This window comes from Aphelocoma coerulescens, chromosome 8 (assembly GCF_041296385.1).
Source record: "Aphelocoma coerulescens isolate FSJ_1873_10779 chromosome 8, UR_Acoe_1.0, whole genome shotgun sequence".
In the NCBI taxonomy this organism is placed as follows: Eukaryota; Metazoa; Chordata; class Aves; order Passeriformes; family Corvidae; genus Aphelocoma; species Aphelocoma coerulescens.
Genome location: NC_091022.1, coordinates 11,776,438 through 11,798,860, shown reverse-complemented (window position 1 = coordinate 11,798,860; position 22,423 = coordinate 11,776,438). Strand labels below are relative to the sequence as shown.

At 37.1% G+C, this 22,423-nt stretch overlaps 1 protein-coding gene across 2 annotated transcripts; it reads left to right on the top strand.

Moving 5' to 3' along the window:
• The first annotated feature begins 10 nt into the window (after nucleotides 1–10).
• On the top strand, nucleotides 11–22,235 carry STXBP3 (syntaxin binding protein 3). 2 transcript variants are annotated; one of them, XM_069022476.1, is made up of 19 exons: nucleotides 11–137; nucleotides 3,040–3,089; nucleotides 3,822–3,903; nucleotides 5,311–5,387; nucleotides 5,928–6,006; nucleotides 7,399–7,499; nucleotides 9,383–9,537; nucleotides 10,433–10,523; nucleotides 11,460–11,584; nucleotides 13,006–13,110; nucleotides 13,596–13,653; nucleotides 13,850–13,915; nucleotides 14,336–14,416; nucleotides 15,034–15,172; nucleotides 15,739–15,845; nucleotides 16,299–16,397; nucleotides 17,254–17,339; nucleotides 18,972–19,120; nucleotides 21,161–22,235. In XM_069022476.1, exons 1-19 carry the CDS (start codon nucleotides 95–97, stop codon nucleotides 21,250–21,252), a joined length of 1,785 nt encoding a protein of 594 aa, XP_068878577.1. In that variant the 5' UTR covers nucleotides 11–94; the 3' UTR covers nucleotides 21,253–22,235. The 2 variants fall into 2 exon arrangements, with proteins under 2 accessions (XP_068878577.1, XP_068878578.1); XM_069022477.1 differs by lacking the exon at nucleotides 11–137 and adding an exon at nucleotides 228–358.
• Nucleotides 22,236–22,423: the final 188 nt, after the last annotated feature.

Here is a 22,423-nt window from a genome sequence, read left to right as displayed (position 1 = left end):
AGGAGCCGCCCCGCCCAGGATCAGGCAGCGCCCTCCGCCACCGCCCCTGAAGAGGGAGGGGAAGGCAGCGCTGCCAGGCGGGGCTGGCAGCAAGATGGCGCCGGCGGTGCGGGGGCTGAAGAGCTTCGTGTGGCAGAGTAAGTGACTGTGGGTCTCTTTCCCCCGCCCTGCGGCGGGAGCGCCCCGGGGCCGCTCGGTGCGTGCGCCCTGGGGCCGCTCGGTGGGCGCCGGCCGGCCGGGAGCCCCCACCTCTGAGGCGCCGGCTTCGCGTAGCCCGGCGTGTGGGGTCAGGGGTGCCACCCGAGAGTGGGTCTGGAGCCGTGCGTGGAGAATGTCGGAGCTGAGGCGGTCGAGCCAGGTCGGGGTCGGGGTCGGGGTCAGGCCCGGGCCCGGGCGGCTCTGTGGGCAGCCAGTGTCCGGCGGAGGCTGTGGGTGGCGGCTTCTCCCGGCTATTACAGGTGACTCGGCGCGGTGGTGGGAGGTGGCTGCCCCGGCTTGCGGCGTTGCTACGGGTGTGCGCAGTGACAGCGCTGCAAAGAGACGCTTGTGCCTTATTCCGAAATACGGGTGAGCTCTGCAGGCTACAGCCCGCCGGACCGGCTCTTGAAGAGCCTAAACTTAAGTCAGTTCTTCAAGCACTTCTCTGTTACCTCCGAGCTTCCACTTTTGGAGAGTGCTCCGGCCTCAGAAGGGGCTTTCTGCTTTCTCTCACGGAGCGGCACTTCCCACTCTGTGTTGGGCTTCCCGGGTTTCTGTAGAAAAAGCTGAAGGTCTTCCCAGGTAGTCTAACAGATGAACTGCAAATTTTTATCTCCATGTTTAGGAGTAGGTTCTGCTGGTGTTTGTTACAGAAAATGAAGTTGTAACTGCCTCCTTCCTTGCTGGAGTTTATAATATTTCAGGTAGTGTGAGACCTTTGGGGAAAAGGCATTAGCAGCCACCTCACCCCGAGCTTAATTGTACTGAGGTTGTGACTCCATGAGCTGCTCAGCCAGCCTGGTGACTGTCACTGAAATGGGAAGGTCCTGCTGCTGTCTTGTCTTTATTTTTCTCCTCTGCTTCCACCTGAAAGCTGCGATCTGGTTGCTTGTGTCACTGGAAGTGAATATAGAAAACGCAGAGAAAGAGGAAATCAGACTGTCACTCTGGTGTTCAGTGCTCAATTGCTGGCACCTGTACCCTGCCTGTATGAATTAGATACCTTTGTTTAAAACTTGACTTTTAGAAATACCCACTTTTGCTGCTTTGCTTGTCCTGCTTTCTTGCTCTGTTATTTGTGCCTTTGTAAAGCTGGTGTTTTGTCCTGAGATATTTTATAGAAAATGTGGACCTTAAAAGGAAGGAATGTGATCAAAGCATTAGTGTGTCATTAAGGGCCATAAGGACTTTTGAAAATGGTGTTGCCGTTGTGAGGAACAAAGATAAGAGCGACAGTGAAGCAGTGTGAATAATAAAAGATTTATATTGCAAGCTTAGTTAAGAAGAATCTTCTGAAATGAATGCTTTGTTAGCTAGTCCTCTTCTCTTTCCACGATTGCAACAACAATGAAATTTGATGAACTAAGTTTTAGACATCATCTGGCACTTTTTTAATGGGTAATCGAAGGCCATAAGCTGCTGCTTCCTAATGTTTCAGCAAACATGTAGGTGGGGGGTTTTATTAAGGCTGATTTGTCTGAAAATAGTGATGCTGATCCTTTATGTAGCAGCTTTTATCAATGTGTGTCTTGTTCTGCTCTGTAAATAGGCACAGAAGTTACACCTGTGGTGTGTGGTGTTTTCCACACAGAAGTGTGTGGAAAAGTTAATTCACACAAGTTTGTTTTCAGTTAAGTTCACAGTTACGGGGACAGTGAAAGCTACCTGTATTTGGGACGCAGTAGTTCTGTGGATAAAATCATAAAATACACTGAGAGCTGCTGTATATAGTTTATCTCTCGATAAAGTCCTTTCCACAAGGAATTCTGTCATTTAATTTTTTTTCCACAACTCTAAATGGTTTTCTAGACTTGTATAATAAGTTTTAGCCTAGCCATAGATAGCTATATTAACTTTTGTAAATGATTCAGCATTTCTGCAACTCTGTTTTTTGTAGCACTTGCTTATAGTCCTTTCTTCAGGAAGTGTGTTATAAATGGGTCATTAATTTTGCCAAGGTGTGGTTTGCTTCTTGTTTTTTTCCAGCATAGGGATTTGGCAGCCTGCTGTTGTGTCAGAGTTGTGTATAGTTCTTACCTAGATTGTGAAGTAAAGGTAGAAGAAAAAAATGCCTTTCTAAACTAATTGAATGTATTCAGAGAAGACAAAATCTGAAAAGGGAGTTAGGGTGTATGGTTGGTATAAAATATGCGAGAAGAAAGTGAAAGCCTGGACAAAAATGGAGCACTAACCTGGATTTGGTTTTAGTGCATGCAGAATGCTTGCAGGAGACAAATGATTTTGAGAGCCTGTAAATCATTGTAGGCCAATTATTTGGGTGAAGCAGCTGCAGGTTGAGGGCAAAACAAGTAACAGTTTAAATGTTGCCGGGGCAAGTACACAGTGTCTGGTACAATGGTAGCTTAGAATAAAGTTTTATTATGGGAGAAAACTGACTTCTATTTTTTAATTGCAGAAGTGAGGTTCAAGACAACTGAATTATGCATTTGTATGTTCTGGTGTCTTTCATAGGCAAACAAAATAAAATATTGTAGAAAAAATATATTTGAGATTTTGGACAAAGCTGTTGGGTGCTCAGTTTATTAAAAGAAATTCTGTATAATGCTAAAGACTACTTAATTGGCAAGAATGTTCTCAGAAAATATGAATGTTAATAAAATTTTCATGTGGTTAAAAATTTGTTGTTACACCTGTGTACAGACCTAGAAACAGGCAGGGACAGTTTGTGATCAAGAATTCTGTGGAGGTATTTATCAGTGTGGGGTTTTTAAAATTTTTCTGTTTAGGGTTCTGAACATATGAGTCTTAAATGGGTGAATTATTTTTTCTTTCTTAGTAACAATTTGATTATTCTAACTGGTAAACTGTTTCTTCTTACAGAGCTAAAATCAGCAGTATTTGATGACTTTAGAAAAGAGGAAGAATGGAAGGTACAATTTTGTTACAATTTTTGTAAGAATTCTGTCATTACATGAACAAGAAATCTGTATCACTGAGTAGAGAACAAATAAATAACATTAATGGCTGGCATTTTCACTTAAAATTGTTTCCGGCCAAGTAATTAATTTTACTTTTGGTAACTCAGATCTCTGTATAATACATATTGAAAAATCTAGAGGCTAGTATAGGAAGAAGAAATGGTTAGTAGTCTCTATTACTTTTATTAGTTTTGAAGAAAAATTAGAAACTGTTTGTGTTTATCTTAACCTTCCTTTTGAAAGATTTGTACTTTATTAATTTCAAAAATTACACTACACTGCAGTACACAGGGAGCAGTATGATACCTGTTAGAGCTGCTTAAGCTATAAAACAGTTTTAAAATATGTACAGATATATTTGACCAGACCATGGTGTAAATTAGCAGGAATTCAAAAGACTTGTGTCTAAGTGAAAGTTTCAAAGTACTTTCTAGTACGAGTAGGGGGAACAAAGAACTTATTTAAGATGGAGCTCATCTTTGCAATTCTTGTACATTGGGAGCTGCCTTCTGAAATTAATTTTCCCCTGCAATGTTGGTGTATGCAGGTAATGAAAAAATACAGAGTAATAAAATGGTTTCAGCTTCAAACTTCTATGGCAGGTTGTCGAGGATATGACATGGGTTTAATATAGCTGATAAATGTATCTAAATACTTGTGTGTTTTTTTTAAAAATATGTTTAGATAATGCTTTTAGATGATTACACTACTAAATTACTGTCACTGTGCTGCAAAATGACTGATCTACTGGCAGAGGGTATCACAGGTAAGCATAATCCTTACTAATAAACCAATGGCAATATCCTGGTAAGAAAAAGGGAAAGACTGAGATTGATAGTACCCTTGCAAGAAATTGTCTTTATTTGGTTGATGAAGACAAGTAGTTATGGGTTATTAAAATAGTAGACTTTCAGGCTTGTACAGTAATTAGCCAATTGTGATGGTTTTTTTAAATGAAAAAACCAAATGTTTCTCTGCCTGAAAGCTCAAATCCCTTTTAAAAATATTTTTTTCTAAAGTGTTTCTGTAAGGGGGTTTTTCTCTTTGGTTGCTTTTTTGGTGTTTTTACAGGTTTGGGTTTTTTTTTTTTTTGCTTGGTTGTTGTGGTGGGTTTTGGTTTGGGGTTTTTGGTGGGTTTTTTTGGGAGGTGACAATGGGTGTTTGTTTGCTGATGCCTATTTTTGAAATTGAAATAAATACCCAAAATGTAAATGAACCAGTTTTTAATTAGCCTTAGGTCTAGATTTTCAGAAATGCTTGTGTAAGAGGGCATTGTTTAGACTTATTTTTTCCACAAGACTATTCTTATTCCAGTTATTCAGTATAACATGATTATTCTGGAAATATAATAGCAAAGCTGTATCAATTTTGCTTTTTGGTGTGTGTTTTAAGTAATAAGAAGTGCTGCTTGTCCTTTGTGAGAAACTTTCAGTGAGCATGTATCCTCTTCATCAAGAAGAAGCCTTTTCTTTTTAGTGAGTACACTGCTGAAAGGAACCTGTCTTTCCACATCCAGATGTCTGACATTACTTATCTTCCTTGTTCCTCCCCCACAAAATTTCAGAGCCACAAGAATCTCTCTGCATTCTCAAGCTAGTGTACTGTAAGACTATATGGTAATGACTTTATTAAACAGAGAAAAACAGGAGATGAGTGAAGCTGACTTGCTGAAAATGTCTTAATTTGTGCCTGCAATTATATTGGAACAGAGTAATTGCCCAGGAAATAGGCAAACAAAGGACAGAAGAGGCTGTAGTCCAAAATGATGCCCTGCATAACTTCTCTTGCTCTCCTTTGGTGTGCTGGAAAAAGAACCATCTTGCCAAGACAGTTCATACTGGGCCACATAGTTTGAGCATGTTTGCATTGCCCTACCTTCTGTTGGAGGGCAAAACTCTGCTGGTGTAGAATACCCAGGAAGAATTTAGTCCTACAACTTTAGTTGTTGCTAGACTGGGAATTGAAGAAGCCTTGTGGTAACTTTCTGTATATAAAATAACAAAGAAATAAATCAAGGCTCTTTGCAGAAGGTACATCCTTACCTCTAATATTGGGGACAACTTGGTTGCTGTTACTCTCTTTTTATCAGCTCTATATTAATTTATGTACAGGGTTTTCCTTAAAGATGCGTAATGCTCTTAATTATAAAAATGTAATGTTTCTTACTTTATAGTGGTGGAGAATGTGTATAAAAACCGTGAGCCTGTCCCACACATGAAAGCAATATATTTAATAACTCCTACCAAAAAGGTTAGTATGTTAAAGTATTGCAAAATCTTTCAGACTGAAAAAACGACCTTATTTTAAAATGTTTATTTAGTGTGTACAGCTATGAAGTACTGAACTTCTGCATTTTCTGTGATACTCCTCTGTGTGATTCCTAATTTCCCCAAATGAAAAGACAGTGTAGTGCCATCATGGAATATGTTGCAAACATGTACCTTGTGGTCAATGGAGGGACTGTATCATTGCTTAGCAATTGTAACTTCACTGAAAGAGATGATGTATCACATAATACATTGAAATATACTATACCTTGAATAGTAGAATTCAAAGTAATGGCTCTAATAAGTGATTATTGTTACTTCCCTAAAAATTCTTGAGAGAATAAATCTCAGCACTGTTATAGCTGGAAAATGATACAAATACCCTGATTTGTGTGCTTCCTAAAATGATCTTGGTGCATGACCTGTAATTGTTCTTCATCTGGAATTGTCTGGTATGTGAAGGCAGGCAAAACACTGGCATGATGTTTTGTTTTTTTTTCTTTATTTTTCCTGCCCCCATAAGTCTGTAGATGGACTGATTGATGACTTCATCACTAAATCATCCAGCAGATACAAAGCAGCATATGTGTATTTCACTGACTGTAAGTAAGCTTTTGGGTTGTAGTTTGGTAACTTATCTAGGTAAGCAAGTAAGCTCCTCACTTCTCTTTTCTGTGGCTGAGTACATGAAAAGTTTGGGTCCTGTTTCTTGCAAGAAGATTTGAGACTCAAGTCATTAACCATATGTCTGGGTTGCCAGGCTATGGTCACCATGCTGTGTGGTAACAGTAATTTCTTTCACAATTACCAAACAGTCTTGATTGTTCTCCACATCTGCTTTTAATTTAGGTAATATAGTTTTATTTTTAAGTATTCCAGTCTTCTGTTGGAGAGTGTGGAGGAAGATAGTTCAAGTAAAACTATGGATCTCTACATAAACAAAATAGTACTAAAAACATAATTGCATGAGAACTTTCTGCAAGAGCTGTATTGGTAATTGGTTGCTTCAGGTAGATCCTTCAGACTTGTGAGCCAGGTTTTTTCCCCTCCCTGAAAGAAGGAGCCTGCTTAGCCCTTGGATGCACAACATAAATTGCATAGCAGAGACAATTAGTGGGAATGGGGTTAATGTGACTGCACATGTCCCTGCAGTCAGCCAGCGTGACTAAAATGGTGTGTAAAGGGGGGAAAACAAAAAATCGAAATGTGCTGCTGAAGGTAGAGACTGAGTCATGTCTGTCTTTGTGGGCTTTGCATATCTGCTACTGGATGTTCTCAAATCAGTATTAAATTACTATCCAAATTCTTGGTTTCTTGTTTAATTTCATGCTGAAGTAGCAGTTATTGTTCTGGAAAAATACTGCTATCTTGCTGTATGCTCCTTGGTTGCAAGTGGGCAAGCTTTCAGTTTGAATACTTGCCAAAACCTTTCCTGTTGAGAGGAATAGATCCTGAATTAGAGAAACAACTCTGTCACTTCCAAATCTGTGTAGTATTTGTGTCATCCATGCATTATTTAAATTCAGTTTCTAGACTGAGATTTAATGTAACCTGGAAGTGTGGAGCTTAGAGATCTGTAATGGAATTCCATATTTCTGTGTTTTGCTCTTAGATATGTACACATTATTTCTTTTTGTAGCTTGGGAAATGTTTTTTTTTCCTCTCCTACCTGACAAGAAATAGCAGAAACATTTACTTTGATAAAATCAGCATCCTTTACAGTTGAAGACTGCTAATGAGTGTTCAACAACTTTTTGCTTGCAAAAAGCCAGTATGAATTGAACAGTGGTGCTTCTCAAAAAAGGTCTCATAAGCAAAATATTGATTATATGTTCTATTTCATTTTTGGAAGAGTAGGCAATTATTTTTTGTATTTTACAGTTAATTGGGTCATAATTTAGAATTGTCTGCTCTGACTACTGTATGCTTGTAAGTGAGCTGGCAACTGGAACAGTACAGATTATTTATACTTAAAATTTCTTTTTTTTCCCTAGTTTGTTCTGACAGCCTCTTCAATAAAATTAAGTCTTCGTGTGCAAAATCAATAAAGAGATGCAAGGAGATCAACATTTCCTTCTTCCCTTATGAGTCTCAGGTAAGTTTAATTCTTAGTCTTAACAGTAGTCTGGAGGATTATTTTCAAGTGCTGCTGACCTTTCAGAAAATAAATAGATTGTAGCTTTTGACTGACAATCTTTATGTGAGATATTTCCAGTGCTTGCCTATGCTTTTCAAATGTAAACAAATGCTCTTGTATTAAGAGGTTTACTCTTTGCTCTTGACCTCTTTGCAAAACTTGGTGTCAGCTGCAACAGGGAGGTTAAAGAAGGAATCTTTTCCCCAAGAGAAGGCAAGTATTCTGGTTTGTCTTTAGTAAGCAATAGTTTGTTACTGCTTATACTGAGGTGTTACTTTGGTAGATTGGTTAGGTTGGTGCATAGGAATAAGAGTAAGTAGGACTTGGTGAAAATCAGCAAAGGAGAACAAATAGACAAAGGAGAACAAAGAGAACTGAAGGGAGTGGAACAAAAACAACTACAACTTGATGGTCTTTTCAGTGAGAGGGGAACATGGAAATCCCTGTTTTCTCAATTAAAAATTTACACTGTCAATGGAAAGCAATGGGTATTTTCCATGTGCAGCCACACAGTGAGTGTTGTGTTGAGAAATAGTTTGTTGCTCATGCCCTTTATCAGACACAGAGGGCTGAAATGCATACTGATACTCACTAAGACAGCAAAGCCTCTAAGCTCTGCCCAGTTCTGGGAGTTGGAGAACTAACCATGAATGTTTCCCATGTCAAACATTATCAACGTATCAAGGGTGACAACTCCTATGTATACCAAGTGGCAGGTGAATATAGGAGAGATTGCTGCTAGCCCTGTCTCACTGTAATGCAGTTTCCTAGTTTGAAAACACACTCCTTTCTATTACAAAGGGTTTTCTATTTTTTTGATTGAGAATCCATCAGAAGATAATGAGTATTGTGGCTTGTTTGTTTGCTTTCCAGTGAGGTTGATGTTTGCAAGTTTTGTGTCAAACTGTTCTTGGGAGCCCTGCCAAAGCTGCTCTTCTGTACCAAATAAAGCCCGCAAAAATTTTGTGGTCCTGGTTCTCTGGAGGACTCACCATGAAAGCAGAAATCAGGACTACTTTTCTGAAGCTGAAAATAAACAGCACTTAGGCTGGGAAACACTCTTCTTTTTTTCTTACTGTGGTTTTGTTTTCTCAGTATCTGGGGTTGTGAGAACATTTTGAATCCTTAGCAGAGGAACAGTTTTAACTGGTCTGCCTGCTTTCTGGGATGCTAAGAGTAAATAATCAGGCTGAGCTCTGGGCAAAGTCCAGGTGATTATCTACTCGAGTGAAGCAAACATCTTTATCTGGATGGGTGTTCTTCTTTGGCTCTGTAGTTACAGAGTCCATCTGAAGCTAGAGAAAATCCATTTACTGACAATAGGATTGTTTCCATGTTTTAAAAAACTGTTGAAAAAGCTTTTCATCTCTGTAGTACTAAGCTGCTTTGATCAAGGTTTAATGCATTTAAAGAATTTCAGCTATTGAAGGTAAATTCTTCATATTAAAAGCAGATACAATATGTAAAGTTTTATTTTAAACAAATTTAACCTTGATACCTTCTATGATCCTTCTGATATTGCATTGTATGGCTCTGTAGAAGACACTGAAGGGTGTTTAGTTATTCCTGTCTCTTCCTTGCGTCTGAACAGACAATAAGCAATTTGAAAAACAGAGTATTTTAGGAGAGTAGTAGGGAAAAATTCTGAGAACAAGATGATGAGCTCCACAGGACAGGGATAGAGGAATGAAGTGTGGGTTTTTTTGGTTTTTTTTCTTACGTATACTATGTATAACTTTTTCTTGCAGCATATAGTTTTAAATTATTAGCAAACTTTTTACCAGGTGTTTTGGCAATCTGCAAGTTAGGCCTTTTTTTTTTCTTGCTTATGCTTTACATAGGTATTTACTCTCAACATCCCAGATGCATTCTACCGCTGCTACAGTCCAACTCTGGAAAAGACAAAGGATAAAGATGCTGTACTGCAAGTAATGGCTGAACAAATTGTTACCTTATGTGCCACACTAGATGAGAATCCAGGAGTACGATATAGAAGGTGAGGCAAAATTAGTGTTTTATAGTAATTGCTTTCGCTTCTAGGGCTTACAACATTGTCTGGTCATAGCTTGAGGCTGCAGCATAGTTTGATTTTTTTTTTCTTTTTTTTCCTTGTAGTTGTGGATTAATTGTTTTTAATCCACAAGTCTGAAATATGGAACGATAGGAATTTGTGAAGGGTAGGTAGAGCAGTGTTTTTCTTTGTGTACATGCATGTGACAGTACTGTCTATACCCTGTCTTGTTCTGAATGGCTTGTTTCATGTCTGGTCAGTAGGATGTCACTGATATGCTGCATTCTTGTATGCCACATGCATAATCCTGTAACAGAACTGCTGCTGTTTGGCCATTTGCAGCTCTGCTTGGCACCAAGGAATTCAGAAATTGCTGTGGCACATGGGATCAGGATTTCTTGTAGTAGAGATATTGGGAAGAATGCCTCTTTTGAGCTTTGAAACTGAGTACAGATTTAGTATCTTTGAAGTCAAAGTAGGCTTCTGAAATTGCATTCAAGGACTGCATTCTGTGGTGTAATGTGAAGTGGTGTCTTATTCTCTGCAAAGGTAACAAATAACTGCTTCACTGTTTTTTTTCTGTCCTTTTTCTTTTTTTCTTCCTTGATTGCCACCTCTGTGTTAAACTTTAGGTGCTGGGCCATATGCCAGCTAATGTCAGTCTTTTGGCTGAAGCTGTTTTTACTAAGTGAAATACCTGAAGCATTTAAAGAGTGAAATCATAATGTAAAAGTGAAAATATATTGGAAATACTCAGAATGGAGTTTAGAAACTTGTGAAACCAGAGGATCTATCTAGGGAGCTTTCTGTTTTAACGGTAGCATTTTGGTATTCTTAGGAAGAAATGTAAGTTATTTTTGCATGCTTCCTTTTTTCCCAGTGGACTATCTGATAGAGCCAGCAAACTTGCACAGCTTGTTGAAAAAACTCTTGAAAACTACTACAGAACAGATGAGAAAAGTCAAATAAAGGTAGAAAGTGAACTAAAATGTTTGTTTCTTTTTTTTTTTTTTTTTTTTTGTAAGTCTGGGGGAAAATAAATCTTTGGAATATTCTTTAAGAATTAAGTTCTACAAATCCAGATCTTATTTAATAATAATATTTAATAACTAGTTGCCATTTAGTTGGTTTTGTGTATGAATGCAATGTAGAGGTAATAACTGGGGAAGTAAGTCTGTATTTGTGTGATCAAACTGATTTTATTTGAAAAATTAGCCCTGTGATAATGTGGGGGGATGTTACAAACCTGAAGACAGTTGATAAATGTTGTTTTAATATCACCTTCCATAAGGCCATGTGTAGAAAGGGCTTCTTGCAGAATTGACATGTTTCCCCTGAAGGGTTTTATTGTCCACAAAGATCCAGCTGTTCACATAAATAATGATTTTGATCTGTCACTACAAATAAGGCCTGATTAGGGCAGCTGCAAAACCATGGGGTACACCATTCTGACTGTATGACTTTGCACTTTGCTACAGAAATAAATGTACCTGCTGCTACTGCCACTTTACTAAATCCCAAAATGAAATTTTCAGTTGAATGTTTGGAGTTTTTTCCTGTATTACAGCACTATCTGGTCTGCAATACAAACAATGAAGTTATCAATGAAATCTTAGTGGACAGCCATTTCTGGGTTTTGTTTGTTTTTCTTTTACATTTTTTCTTCACTAGATGAATAAAATTCAAATTTCTGAGTGCATTGCAGTGGGCTAAGAGCATCGCCTTAAAAGTAGTATTTGAAACCATTGTACATAATTAAAATGTTTAAACGCTTGGACTGTATTGCAGTGCTTTTCAGTTATTTCTCTAAAAATATCTGCAGTGCTGTGACTTAATGGAAATAGATTTAACATGCATTAACTTTGCACTGTGTGTCTTAACTTTGTGTTTGTTTGATGGCTTTCTAGGCTAAAACCCACTCCCAACTAATAATAATTGATCGTGGCTTTGACCCTGTATCAACTGTACTCCATGAGCTCACCTTCCAGGCAATGGCATATGATCTGCTACCCATTGAAAATGATACTTACAAGCAAGTACTTAAAAAAAAAAAAGCTAAATAGTTTATTCTTGATTATAAAATCTCTGAAATTGTTTAGTTCAGTTGCACCATGGCAATATTAGCTGCTTGTATTGCGTAATGGTTGCTTCACTTATTGTTAGTCTTTCCTCTTGGATTTGTAACTTCATCTTTTTGTTGACTTCCTCACTTAGCTGAGATTAGGTAGGATCTTATGAGCATTTTTGGTAAGTTTTGAATCCAACAAATTGCATTTTTTTAAGAACTAAGAACCTTGTACTACTCTTGAAGTAAAGCCTTGGTAATGCACATTGAGATTCTCTAGGTTTTCTTTCATATTCTCAACTTTTTTGGCATAACAAGACAAACAAGACCACTAACTAAATACTGAGAAAAAGCTAGGTTATTTCTCAGGAATACTCACTTCTATAGCTCCAGTAATTTAACTTATGTAGTTGTTAAAATTTACATGTTTCTATTGTAAATACACATTTAAGTCAGTCATGTTCACTTTGTAAGCACTATTTGGAGTAGTGTAATGTTAGTTTGCATAAGTTATGTGCTTTGCTGTTTGATTGTACTGGCAACAAGGGTTTTGGTAGGACTTTGTGATGACCCACTACAGCAAAAGAGACCCAATGGCCTCATTGTTTAGCCAAGCAAAGAGGAATGTGTATCTTCAGTCAGAAGCACTGAATGAACATTTTAATAGAAAGTGTAGAATTCTATGAATCCAGGTTTGATTGTTGGATATGAAGATGTAGTTGAGTATGTTTTCTAGGTAGTCATTAATCTTGTAATTTTTTTCATTCCTCTGCTTTCTGGCAATCTGCACTGTGTGAGTTTCTTTGAATGTGAAAATATTATGTGGCATGATTGCTGTCTTGTTTTAGGTTTATTGCTGTTTATAGTCATGTAATAGCTGCTCTGTAATGCTGTGCAGCTTGTTTCTTTTATATGTGAAATACTTCGTCCTGCTTAGCATTTTGTTGGTGAATGTGACTTCATTTTCCTTCAGTTATGGAAGTCTAATAATACCCAGAGAAAGCAATTTGCAGTGTGTATTACTTTGTGCAGCTTGCATTTAAAACCAAAGGGAAGTTGACATTGAAAGCTGAAGAGAAATTGAGGTGCATGTAAATGTGTGTTTAAAACTGTAGTTACTGTTGGTTTAAAAGTATGTCTAGAAGCTATTGCCCCAAAGAATCATTGTAAAATTCATCTGCTGCTTCTGTGTTCAAATATGTAATCTGTAAAATCCTTCTGTAAATTATAATTTGTCGGGCAATAACTTGGCTTGTAAATTAAAACCTTTGTCTATTGCTGCTATTACCATTTATGTTGATTAAACTGTTACAAATAGTACTGTAGTAAGCAATGAGAATGGGGGGAAACCCAAACCCCAAATAATTGTTTGAATTTTCTCTTGGAAGATACAAAACAGAAGGCTCTGGTGGGAAGGAAAAGGAGGCAATTTTGGAGGAAGATGATGACCTGTGGGTGAAGATGCGGCACAAGCACATTGCAGATGTGATAGAGTATGTGAATAAACAACAAACCCAGCTGGTTGGTTTCTTTGAGAGGGAAGGTGTTTGAGCTGTTCAGTAGGAATACAGGCAGTAGTGATTGTATTCAGTTAAGTAATCAATGCCAGGAAGAAATCATGCTTCAAAAATACAGTATGTACCCAGGTATGCAATTATATTAATCCTACTTACAGTTCTTGAGGTAAATGGAAATCAAGTCATTTCCTGGCAAGTATTTTCAGATATTTTAAATCTGAAGGGATTATTTTGCATACAGTACTTCCAAGCTGCTGCATCAAATGACATTATGAAGATATTGCAAATAGAATGGTTAAAATTTCCTTTGTAAAAAATCACTCTTTTCTCTGAAGATAGACCTGTATTTGAAGCTTTTACTTTCATTTAGAAGTTCTTGTTGCACACTTCTTTTAAGATTGTAAGAAAAGATTTAAAAACTCATGTGCTGTTGCTTTTCATTATTTTCCACTTTTCTTCAGAGAAATACCAAAACTTTTGAAAGAAGCTTCATCAAAAACAAAAGCAGCAGAAGGAAAGGTAAGTTTAAGTTGAGGTATTGTTCTTCCTGGTAATTTAGTTACTTTCAGCTGATCAGATCCATGTAACTCATGGACCTGTTGCAGAAATTAAGGCTTTTCTCAACTGGAATTTTGAGGGGTTGTGTGGGGTAGCAAGGCTGCAACTTGTCACTCATTGGGGGAACAAAATTTCAACTTGTGTAATTTCTTCACAGTTATCCATATCTGCTCTGTCCCAGCTGATGAAGAAGATGCCACTGTATCGTAAAGAGATTAGTAAGGTAAAGGGTCTTTTGTAATCAGAACTTCACAATAAATAATTCTTGTGCACTTTAACTTTGTTTTATTGAAGTCTACTTTTAGTCTGTGATTTTCCTGTAGTGTGCTTTATAGTTGTTCTCCAAATTAATATGTTCACCTACTGTAAAATTTAGAGAAGAAAACTTGTTTCCACATGTTTCCTTTTACTATGTAAAAAAATGAAATAATTTGTGTGCTTTGAGGATTGATGATATCCTAACAGTTCCATGTTTTAAAAGGTATTATAGGGGTCAGTCTCTAAGTGAAGGGGAAAACACAGAAAATGCGTGATGGTACTGAAGGATAGTTGAAGGATTGACTCTTGTAACCAGTAGAAATTATTATTATACAAGAAAAAAAGGCAGCTTGCGATTTTCTTGGTTTTCTTCTCTGTCTTACAGCAAGTTGTGCATCTTAACATAGCAGAAGATTGCATGAGCAAGTTCAAATCTAACATAGAAAGGCTCTGTAAAACTGAACAGGTATGTTTAAAGAAGCCACAAACCAAACAACAACTTTGCAAGTATTGCTTTTTTGTTTGCAGGAATAGAAGCTTCTTTTAATTGACTAAACTACTGTGTCTTGTGCCTTTATTTTGTGATCAGTTTTTGACATGGTAGTCTTAAAAGTAAATGTAATATACAAGGCTGTTAATCTCCCAATAAGGAGGTGTTCCTAAGAGTTTTGGGGTTCCTTTTGTTTTGAAATCTGGCTGATTTGTGTAAGGATCATTGTTTTCGTGGCTCAAAACTCCTAGGAGGTTGCTTTAATACGTTGTGCAGAGGAAAGCCCTTTTTAAATGTCTGGTAAAAGCACCTTTCAGGGTGAGACATTACATTGTGACTATAATTTACATTTCTAAGAATTCTAGATATCACACAGTTTTAAATGTTTGAGTGTTATGTAGTGTTATTATAATGCTGTAATTATTGAAATAAATGTCAGACTTGTCATACTGAGTTTAAATTGCTACAGCTTGATTGTTTCCTGAAACCTGTGGTTTCATAAAAATGCGTTTCAAAACACACAGAACAACATTGATTTAAATTACTTTAATAATTTTAATTGTGGTATCTGTTCTTATTTTTTATTAATTCAGGACTTGGCTCTTGGAACTGATGCAGAAGGTCAAAAAGTAAAAGACTCTATGAGGGTCCTCCTTCCAGTTCTGCTTAACAAAAGTCATGACAGCTATGACAAAATCAGAGCTATTCTCCTGTATATCTTTAGCACAAATGGTATGACAATTTGCCCTGGTTTTTTTCCTCAGTGCTATGAGCTTGAACTCAAGTTTTGGATAGTATAGTGGTTTTGGTTAACCTAAGTCTACATTGGAGTTGATAGCTGGGTTTGAAAGAAATACTGTCCATCCTCTGTTATCTTCTCTCAGATTAGTAGCAAAGATACTATTGATAAGGAGTTGAGATGTAATTCAAGTGCAGATTCATACAGTGTTTTAATGTCATTCTTATTCTTGCATGTGTGCAATAGTCAAGCTCTTAAATGGGGAGCTCCACATCCGTTGCATCCTGAAAATTAAGTCAGTAGGGAAAAATTTGTTGTAGAGAAGGAGCAAATTGGCAGAATGTTGGCCTGAGGAATCTGTAACAATACTGAGTTTTGGTCTCAAAAGTGGACCATTAAACAAAATTTTATCTACAGTATAGTATTATGTTAAACTTAGACTGGCCACACAGAACAAACAAAAAAGTTCTGGACTAAATAATAGCCCAGAATGAATGAGACAAAACTGGTCTTACTCACAGTCACTTGGTAATTGTTGTCTGTTTTCCATATATTGAAGGAACTACCCAGGAGAACTTGGACAAGCTGATCCAGAATGTACAAATAGAAAGTGATAGTGATATGATAAGAAATTGGAAATACCTTGATGTTCCTGTTATCTCTTCAGTAAGAATATATTTATTTATTTTGTGATTTCCTACCATCTGAGGACCTGTAGCTCTTTCAGCAGCTCTTAGCAATATTATCCAGGTCTGGTTTTGGAAGCAGATAATTACTAGGAATTTTTTTTTTTTTGGTAATGTGTTTAAGTGATAAATACTTTGAAAATTATTCATGCTAGTTGTTTAAAGAAAGATACCCAGAGTGTTCCCTCTGCAATTATCAGACGGTGACTTGACCTATTTGGTTTTGGAAACTGCCAACTTACTCAGTTCCTTGTCTCTGAAGTTAGTATTTCTAATGTATCCTGAATTCTAGAGGTATCAATTATTGTTCTTTGTCATTATTATTATTTCTTTAAAATCTCATACTTATCCCCTTCCCTCTGCTACTGACTGCTAGTAAGTTTCAAAAACCCAAACACTAAATAATACAACCATATGTTGGAAATCTTTTCAGTTTGTTGCTCAGCAGCATAAATATGCAAGAAGGGACCGCTCTAAAGAAGAAACCTTTCAGCTTTCTAGGTGGACTCCTGTTATCAAAGATGTTATGGAGGTAAATTCAACCAACTAATTAATTCATGGGTGCAGTGCAGAAATTTACTCAAGTGAGCCATTATAACCAATCTTTTGAATTCCATAGTACTTGGAGCTAATTTTGGTAAATATATCTGGTGGGCAAAGCAATCACTTCTAGCCTGTCTCTGATATAGAATATTAGACTGCTGTTAGGAATACTCCTTATTAGAGGTCATTTTAAAGGTGAAGCAAATGAAAGTGAAAGCCAGAAGTCTTTTAGAACAGCTTGTCCTGGGATTGGCAGTGTTTGGTATAATTTAAAGATCTGTATCTTCTTGGTTTTAACTCCAGTGGGTCTTTAAACTGCAATTCAAATCTAAACTGTAGTGTGGTAGAGGCTAGAAGATGTTACTTGCCAGAGGTATAGTTTGATTTTTCTTAAACCTCTTCCTAAGCACCAGTCAGTGACTTGTCACACAGGAAAGTGAGTTTACTGGACCTTTAGTCTGACCCAGTGGTATCATTCATAGATTCTTGGTGGCTTTCACGTGTTCATTTGTGTTTTCAGGGGACTCTGACTTCTCTCATACACTGCTATATAGAAATTAAATGCATTAGTGTCATTACAGATGAAAAGCTGCTAGTGAAATCGGAACAGTTAATTTAATAATATGTTTATAAAAAAGGACACGTACTCCCAATTCCTTGTGATACACAAACCACTTTTAATACATGTTAGCATTATGTGTTCTAGCGTTTTTTTTACATAGGAGTGTTATTCATGAGATGCTACTTGCAATTATTTGTTGAGCTGCATCCTTTTTGAAAGCTGAAGCTTGGTGGGGTTAAGGTCTGTATGGCTGTTTTAAGTGTGTCTTTATTTTGCATTTCAGGATGCTATAGAAAACAAATTAGATTCAAAAGACTGGCCTTATTGTTCCCGGTGTCCTCCCACTTGGAATGGTTCAGGAGCAGTGAGGTAAATGGGTTAATTTCCTGAAACATATTTTACCCCTATCTCAGTATTGTTATTTACATTCTAAAGCCTTACAGAAGTGTGCTTACAGAACAGTGAAATAACTTAAGTGAGGTAATGTTAATGTGCCAAGCCTATATTTTTATTTAATCTAAAACATAATCAACTTGGTTGTAATTTTAATAATTCTTAGTAATGTATAGCTTTATTTGTAATATCTCCCTTTTGCTTCAAGGTTAGGAATAACATTTCATATTCCCAGAATGAGAAGTTTAAACCATTGAGCGTATTAGTTTGAAGTAGTTTCAGGAATGAATGTTCAGCACGGTGACTTAGGTAAAAAGAATGTTTTACTTCTGGAAGTTATCTCTGCTCTGTTAGTGGTGGTGACATTATTGGGCTTAATGAGTTCAGGAAGTTAAATTCATCTTCTGTAGGCTTTCCCATTAGGAACTACAGGCCTGTTAGGCATTTGACCCCTGTTGTCAGGGAGTGGTTTAGACAAGTTCAGGAGAGTTGGAGATTTTGAAATGAGTTCTCTTAGTGAATGTGAAATGTGTACATGCGTATTTAATAATTATCATTGAGAGGTGATTTTTGAAATCTTTTTTTTTAGCTCACTAAGGTGTACTGTTCTTTCTTTCTCTTTTTAGTTCCTCTAGCTCTTGAACCTCCTGACCAATACCTGCCAGTCTGAGAGCTTTATCACTTTTTGTACTGTTATTTAAATGGTGAGACAAATGAATAGAGACTCTAAGAGTGTTTCTGTCACAGGAATGCTCACTAAGAGTGTTCCTGTCTCAGGAATGCTCTCTGCACTAATCAGATGCTGGAATTCAGGGAGGGAAACATCAAACATATCCTAAAAGTGGTAGACACACTTCAATTGGAATTTGTACCTTGCTAAATAAAAGACAAGAAGTAGAGATATACAGCCTTAGGAAAACAGGTGTTTTACATCCACTGCTAATTAGACTGTTGTTGGTGTATCCTTAGGTCCCTGGATAGGCACTAGGGTGATCAGTGCAAGGGAGTACTTGAGCAAGTCCCTGTACGCTGGAACTTGATCTCTGTCTTATAGGCTGATGAAATGTGGCCATCTTTAAGGCACTGTGTCAGAGAGAGAATCAGGACTGTGGATGACTTAACCTGAGTCTGCCATTACTGTATGTGCATTAGACTTCTAGGAGCTTCAGGTTGCTTTTGTTTTTCCTAGCTATCTGAATCTGATTTGATAACAGCCAAATATTTTCTTTGGAGATTCTGTTCGTGCTCAGAGACTGCAAAACCCAAGACTAGCTTTTTCAAATGAACACCTCATGAAAAATGCCACTGGAATTGGTAGCATGCAGGACTAAGCTTCTTGGCAAGAGTCCTTGGCATGTTAGCTGTGTGTGCAACAAAGTTTTCTTTTGAATTTATTTTCCCCCGGTGAAACCTAAACAGTTTGAGTAATGCGATAATTAAAAAAAAACGAATAAAAACAAGTTATCAATTTATCTAAATACTGCTGCTGAAATTATAATCAAGCCATGAACTGCATGACAGAAATTACTACTGCTTGTGGAGGTATAATTTTAACCAAAAATTAATCAGGCAAGCTGTATAAATGTCATCTTACGAAATCTTTCGCAGCGCACGCCAGAAACCTAGAGCGAGTTACAGGGAGGAGCGGAGGAGCAGCGCGAGGCTGATTATATTCGTGATTGGAGGAGTCACATACTCGGAGATGCGCAGCGCTTACGAAGTTTCTGAGGCCTACAAGTCCTGCGAAGTTGTTATTGGTAAGCTTGCCCTGGCAAAAGGGTGGGCTGTGTGCTGTACTACATGTGGTTCTGGAAAATGTAAAAATTATTTTTCTTAGGTTCCCTCTGTTGGTTCACCACACTAATACCATAGGCAATGGTATTTCTTAAAGTGCTGCATTTAAAAGCATCTTTTCAGCTTATCTCGGCTGTTTGGTGTTTGGAGGGATTTTTTTTGCCACAAGACATTAAGGACAAAAAGAACAGTTATGCTCTAGAGAAGAATTATTTCAGAGAAATATGTCAGTGTATAGCAAACAGGATTTCAAGAGACCTCTATTTCTTTGCATTGCAGTTTCCTCACAAACTTTTACATCTCCCTGTGCTTTACCTTCAGTGATACTTGCTACTCTCACTGCTTTTGGAAGTAGGAAAGCTGACGAACTAGTGCAAAATTGCTCACTTTGGAAGGAAGATAAGTGTTAAAAAACCCCAACAATCCTAATCAAAATTCCACCCAAAAAACTAAGCAAATAAACCTCAAACCACTTTTTCAGTGTAGCTCAGTTGACTTTGCAACATTTTCTAGTTTCTGTTGTGGCTACTTGAGACGCTTTGCATAAACCATGCAGTGATTAACTGCTTGTGTCCTGAAAACTCCCCTTCTTAAGATTTGGCAATTGGCAGCTGGTGTAGTAATCTCCCAGCACCTTAGAGGTAGTAAATGCTCATTCATTAGCTGCTGTGCTTCAAATGAATTTTAAATGGCATTACAGGAAATAATTAGGTGCTAAAACATGTACATATATATGACAGAACAGAGCTCCTGGATACAGAACCTTACCAAAGACCTTTGTCCATCTGTGGGGCCAGCTGATGGCTGGGTACAGGGTCATCTAAAGCATTCTAAATTGCTTGAGATGTTTACATCTGGCATTTAAACTTAGTCTTGAGTTTCAGATGGAAGCTATCTACCATCTACCATGATTTTAAATAAATACCCTTCCCTAAAACAATGACAACCTTGATTCTGAGATCTAGAGTCTGTTGCCTCAAAATGTTCAGGGGTATTGTAAGTGCGTTTATGTGTGGTTGGAGTTTTTTTGGTTTATTTTTTATTTGCTGGTTTCCTTGGTAGTGGTTAAGGTAGGTTTAACGCTGGTTCTAGTTTTGAGTAGGAATGGAAAGACCAGGACAACAGGAATGTAGTTTAACAAGATTATTTGTTCATCTGACACTTGTTTACAGCACCATGTTTAGTGTAGGTTACTCTTTCACTGTGGTATCTGGCATTCACCACAGCACCATCTTCCCTTTTGTTTAGAGATGATTCTTGTAGTTTTGTTTGTAATTCTCATTTCTGAGGGGAGGTGATATTTGCCAAATTTCCACATGGATTACTGAAAGATTGAAATTTGGCTGTGTTCCTGATTCAGAACTCAAAGAATATTAGCCCATTCAGAGTGACACTACTTGTTGCCTTCAGAACTGTAGGGTGACCCTTCATGGCAGAATTTATAATCACTCTCTGAGAATAAGAGAGGTAGTTGTGAACTACTGAAGAATAATAAGGATTTTCTTTGCTGCTCAAGACTTGGATTTTGTTTTTTCAAGGAAATGTTAGTCAGTAACAGCCAGTTTTCTGTAACTGGTATTTTTATGAAACACATTGTTTGTGATAATCTTGAATCCAGATAGTTTCTTGATTCTAAGGTAAAGCCTCTCATTCATTAATTCACTCTTTCACAGAATGGCAGGTTTCTTGCAGGCTGGGACAATTGAATACAGTAAAAGTGGCCCAGGTTCAAGCCTGTCTTTCAAACAGGGCAGAGCACGATTTGAAACTTGTATTCAAAGTAAGAATCCTGATCTGAATGTTTGAGTGTGGTAAGAGGGACATGGCCTATGTAATGGTGACACTTACATGATGGTGCTTTATATGAAAACACTTTGAACTGTCATACTTGTCAGTTTTCCAGGTACAGCAAAAAACACTGGCATGTAACTCATGTTTTAAAAAGGGAATGTCTGAAAGTCAGGATTTGACTGATACAGTTCATACTTATGTTCTCTTGTCAGGTTCTACTCATATTTTGACACCTAAAAGACTACTGGAGGAAGTGAAGAGCCTTAGTAAACCCAAGGATATGGTCTGCATTAAGGATGAATAGATATGGTGATGTTTATAATGCATTAAAAAGACAAACACTATGTACATATTCTAATGGAACTGACTTTTCCAAATACTGCACTTCAGTACTACATGGTTCCTAATGGAAAGTCATGTTATAATTTAAATTTGCTGCTTTTGGGGGAGTAGAAGGCAGAGAGATGAAAAGACAAGCACATATATTTCTTAGGTTTTATTTAGTGGTACACTGCAAGTGCTTTTTCAAAAGGGCATGTTTGTTCCTAACTAACTATGGTAAAAGTTATTGTAATTATATATATACTGGAATTGTCTTTGAGAACTTTGAAACCTTTCTATAATAGAATTTATTTCTAAAAATGACTGAATTAAAAAGGCCTAGGCTCTTGGGTAGGGACTTCAAGAGAAAATTTGTAAATATGGGTTTATGGCGAAATGTTTCATACAAGTGCAGTGTCTTAAGGTGTAGTATTTTCTGTAAAAATAACTCACTGAAAAATTTTTAAAATATGTGTAATTGTGAAAAATCTAAAAGCTTTTTAGATGGTGCTGGGTAAGTAGATAGTTAATCACAGAATTATTGAGCAGTTCCAATCACAGTAAATAACTTTGGATAAATGCTGTCAACCGTGCACTGAAGTACACTTTAAGTATATACAGAGATTATTACTGAAGCTTTTTAAAAAAGTTAATTTCTTAGCAAATTCCTTATGATTGTCTACATAGTCTGTTTCAGAAGCTGAATTGCCTGTGATACTGAAATTCCAAAACTAAGCATGTCTCTTTGAGGAAGTGGAGGCAAGGAGAAAGGAGAGGAAAAGAAGGGAAGCAGTTGAATTCAAAGGGCTTGGTAATTTAGAAAAGAAAAGCACAAAGCATACAAAATGACAAAACCTGATGTATTCAAGAGAATTCACTTTTTTTTCTATTTTGTTACATACTAAGAAGGAAATACTTACATTTGCTTTGAAGGGAATAAAAAATAAAATTGTATGAATTCTGTAATACTGGTAATGTTTTGATTTCTCTTTAAAAATTACTTAATTAAAATTACTGAACTTTTAAAGGGGTGTTGTATTTATGTGCCTTGAAATGTTAATTTGTTGCATGTAGAATCTAAGAGAAATGTCATAATGAAAAGGAATAGATTACTCATGGCTTTTTATTTACATTCTTTACAATGATAAGAGTAT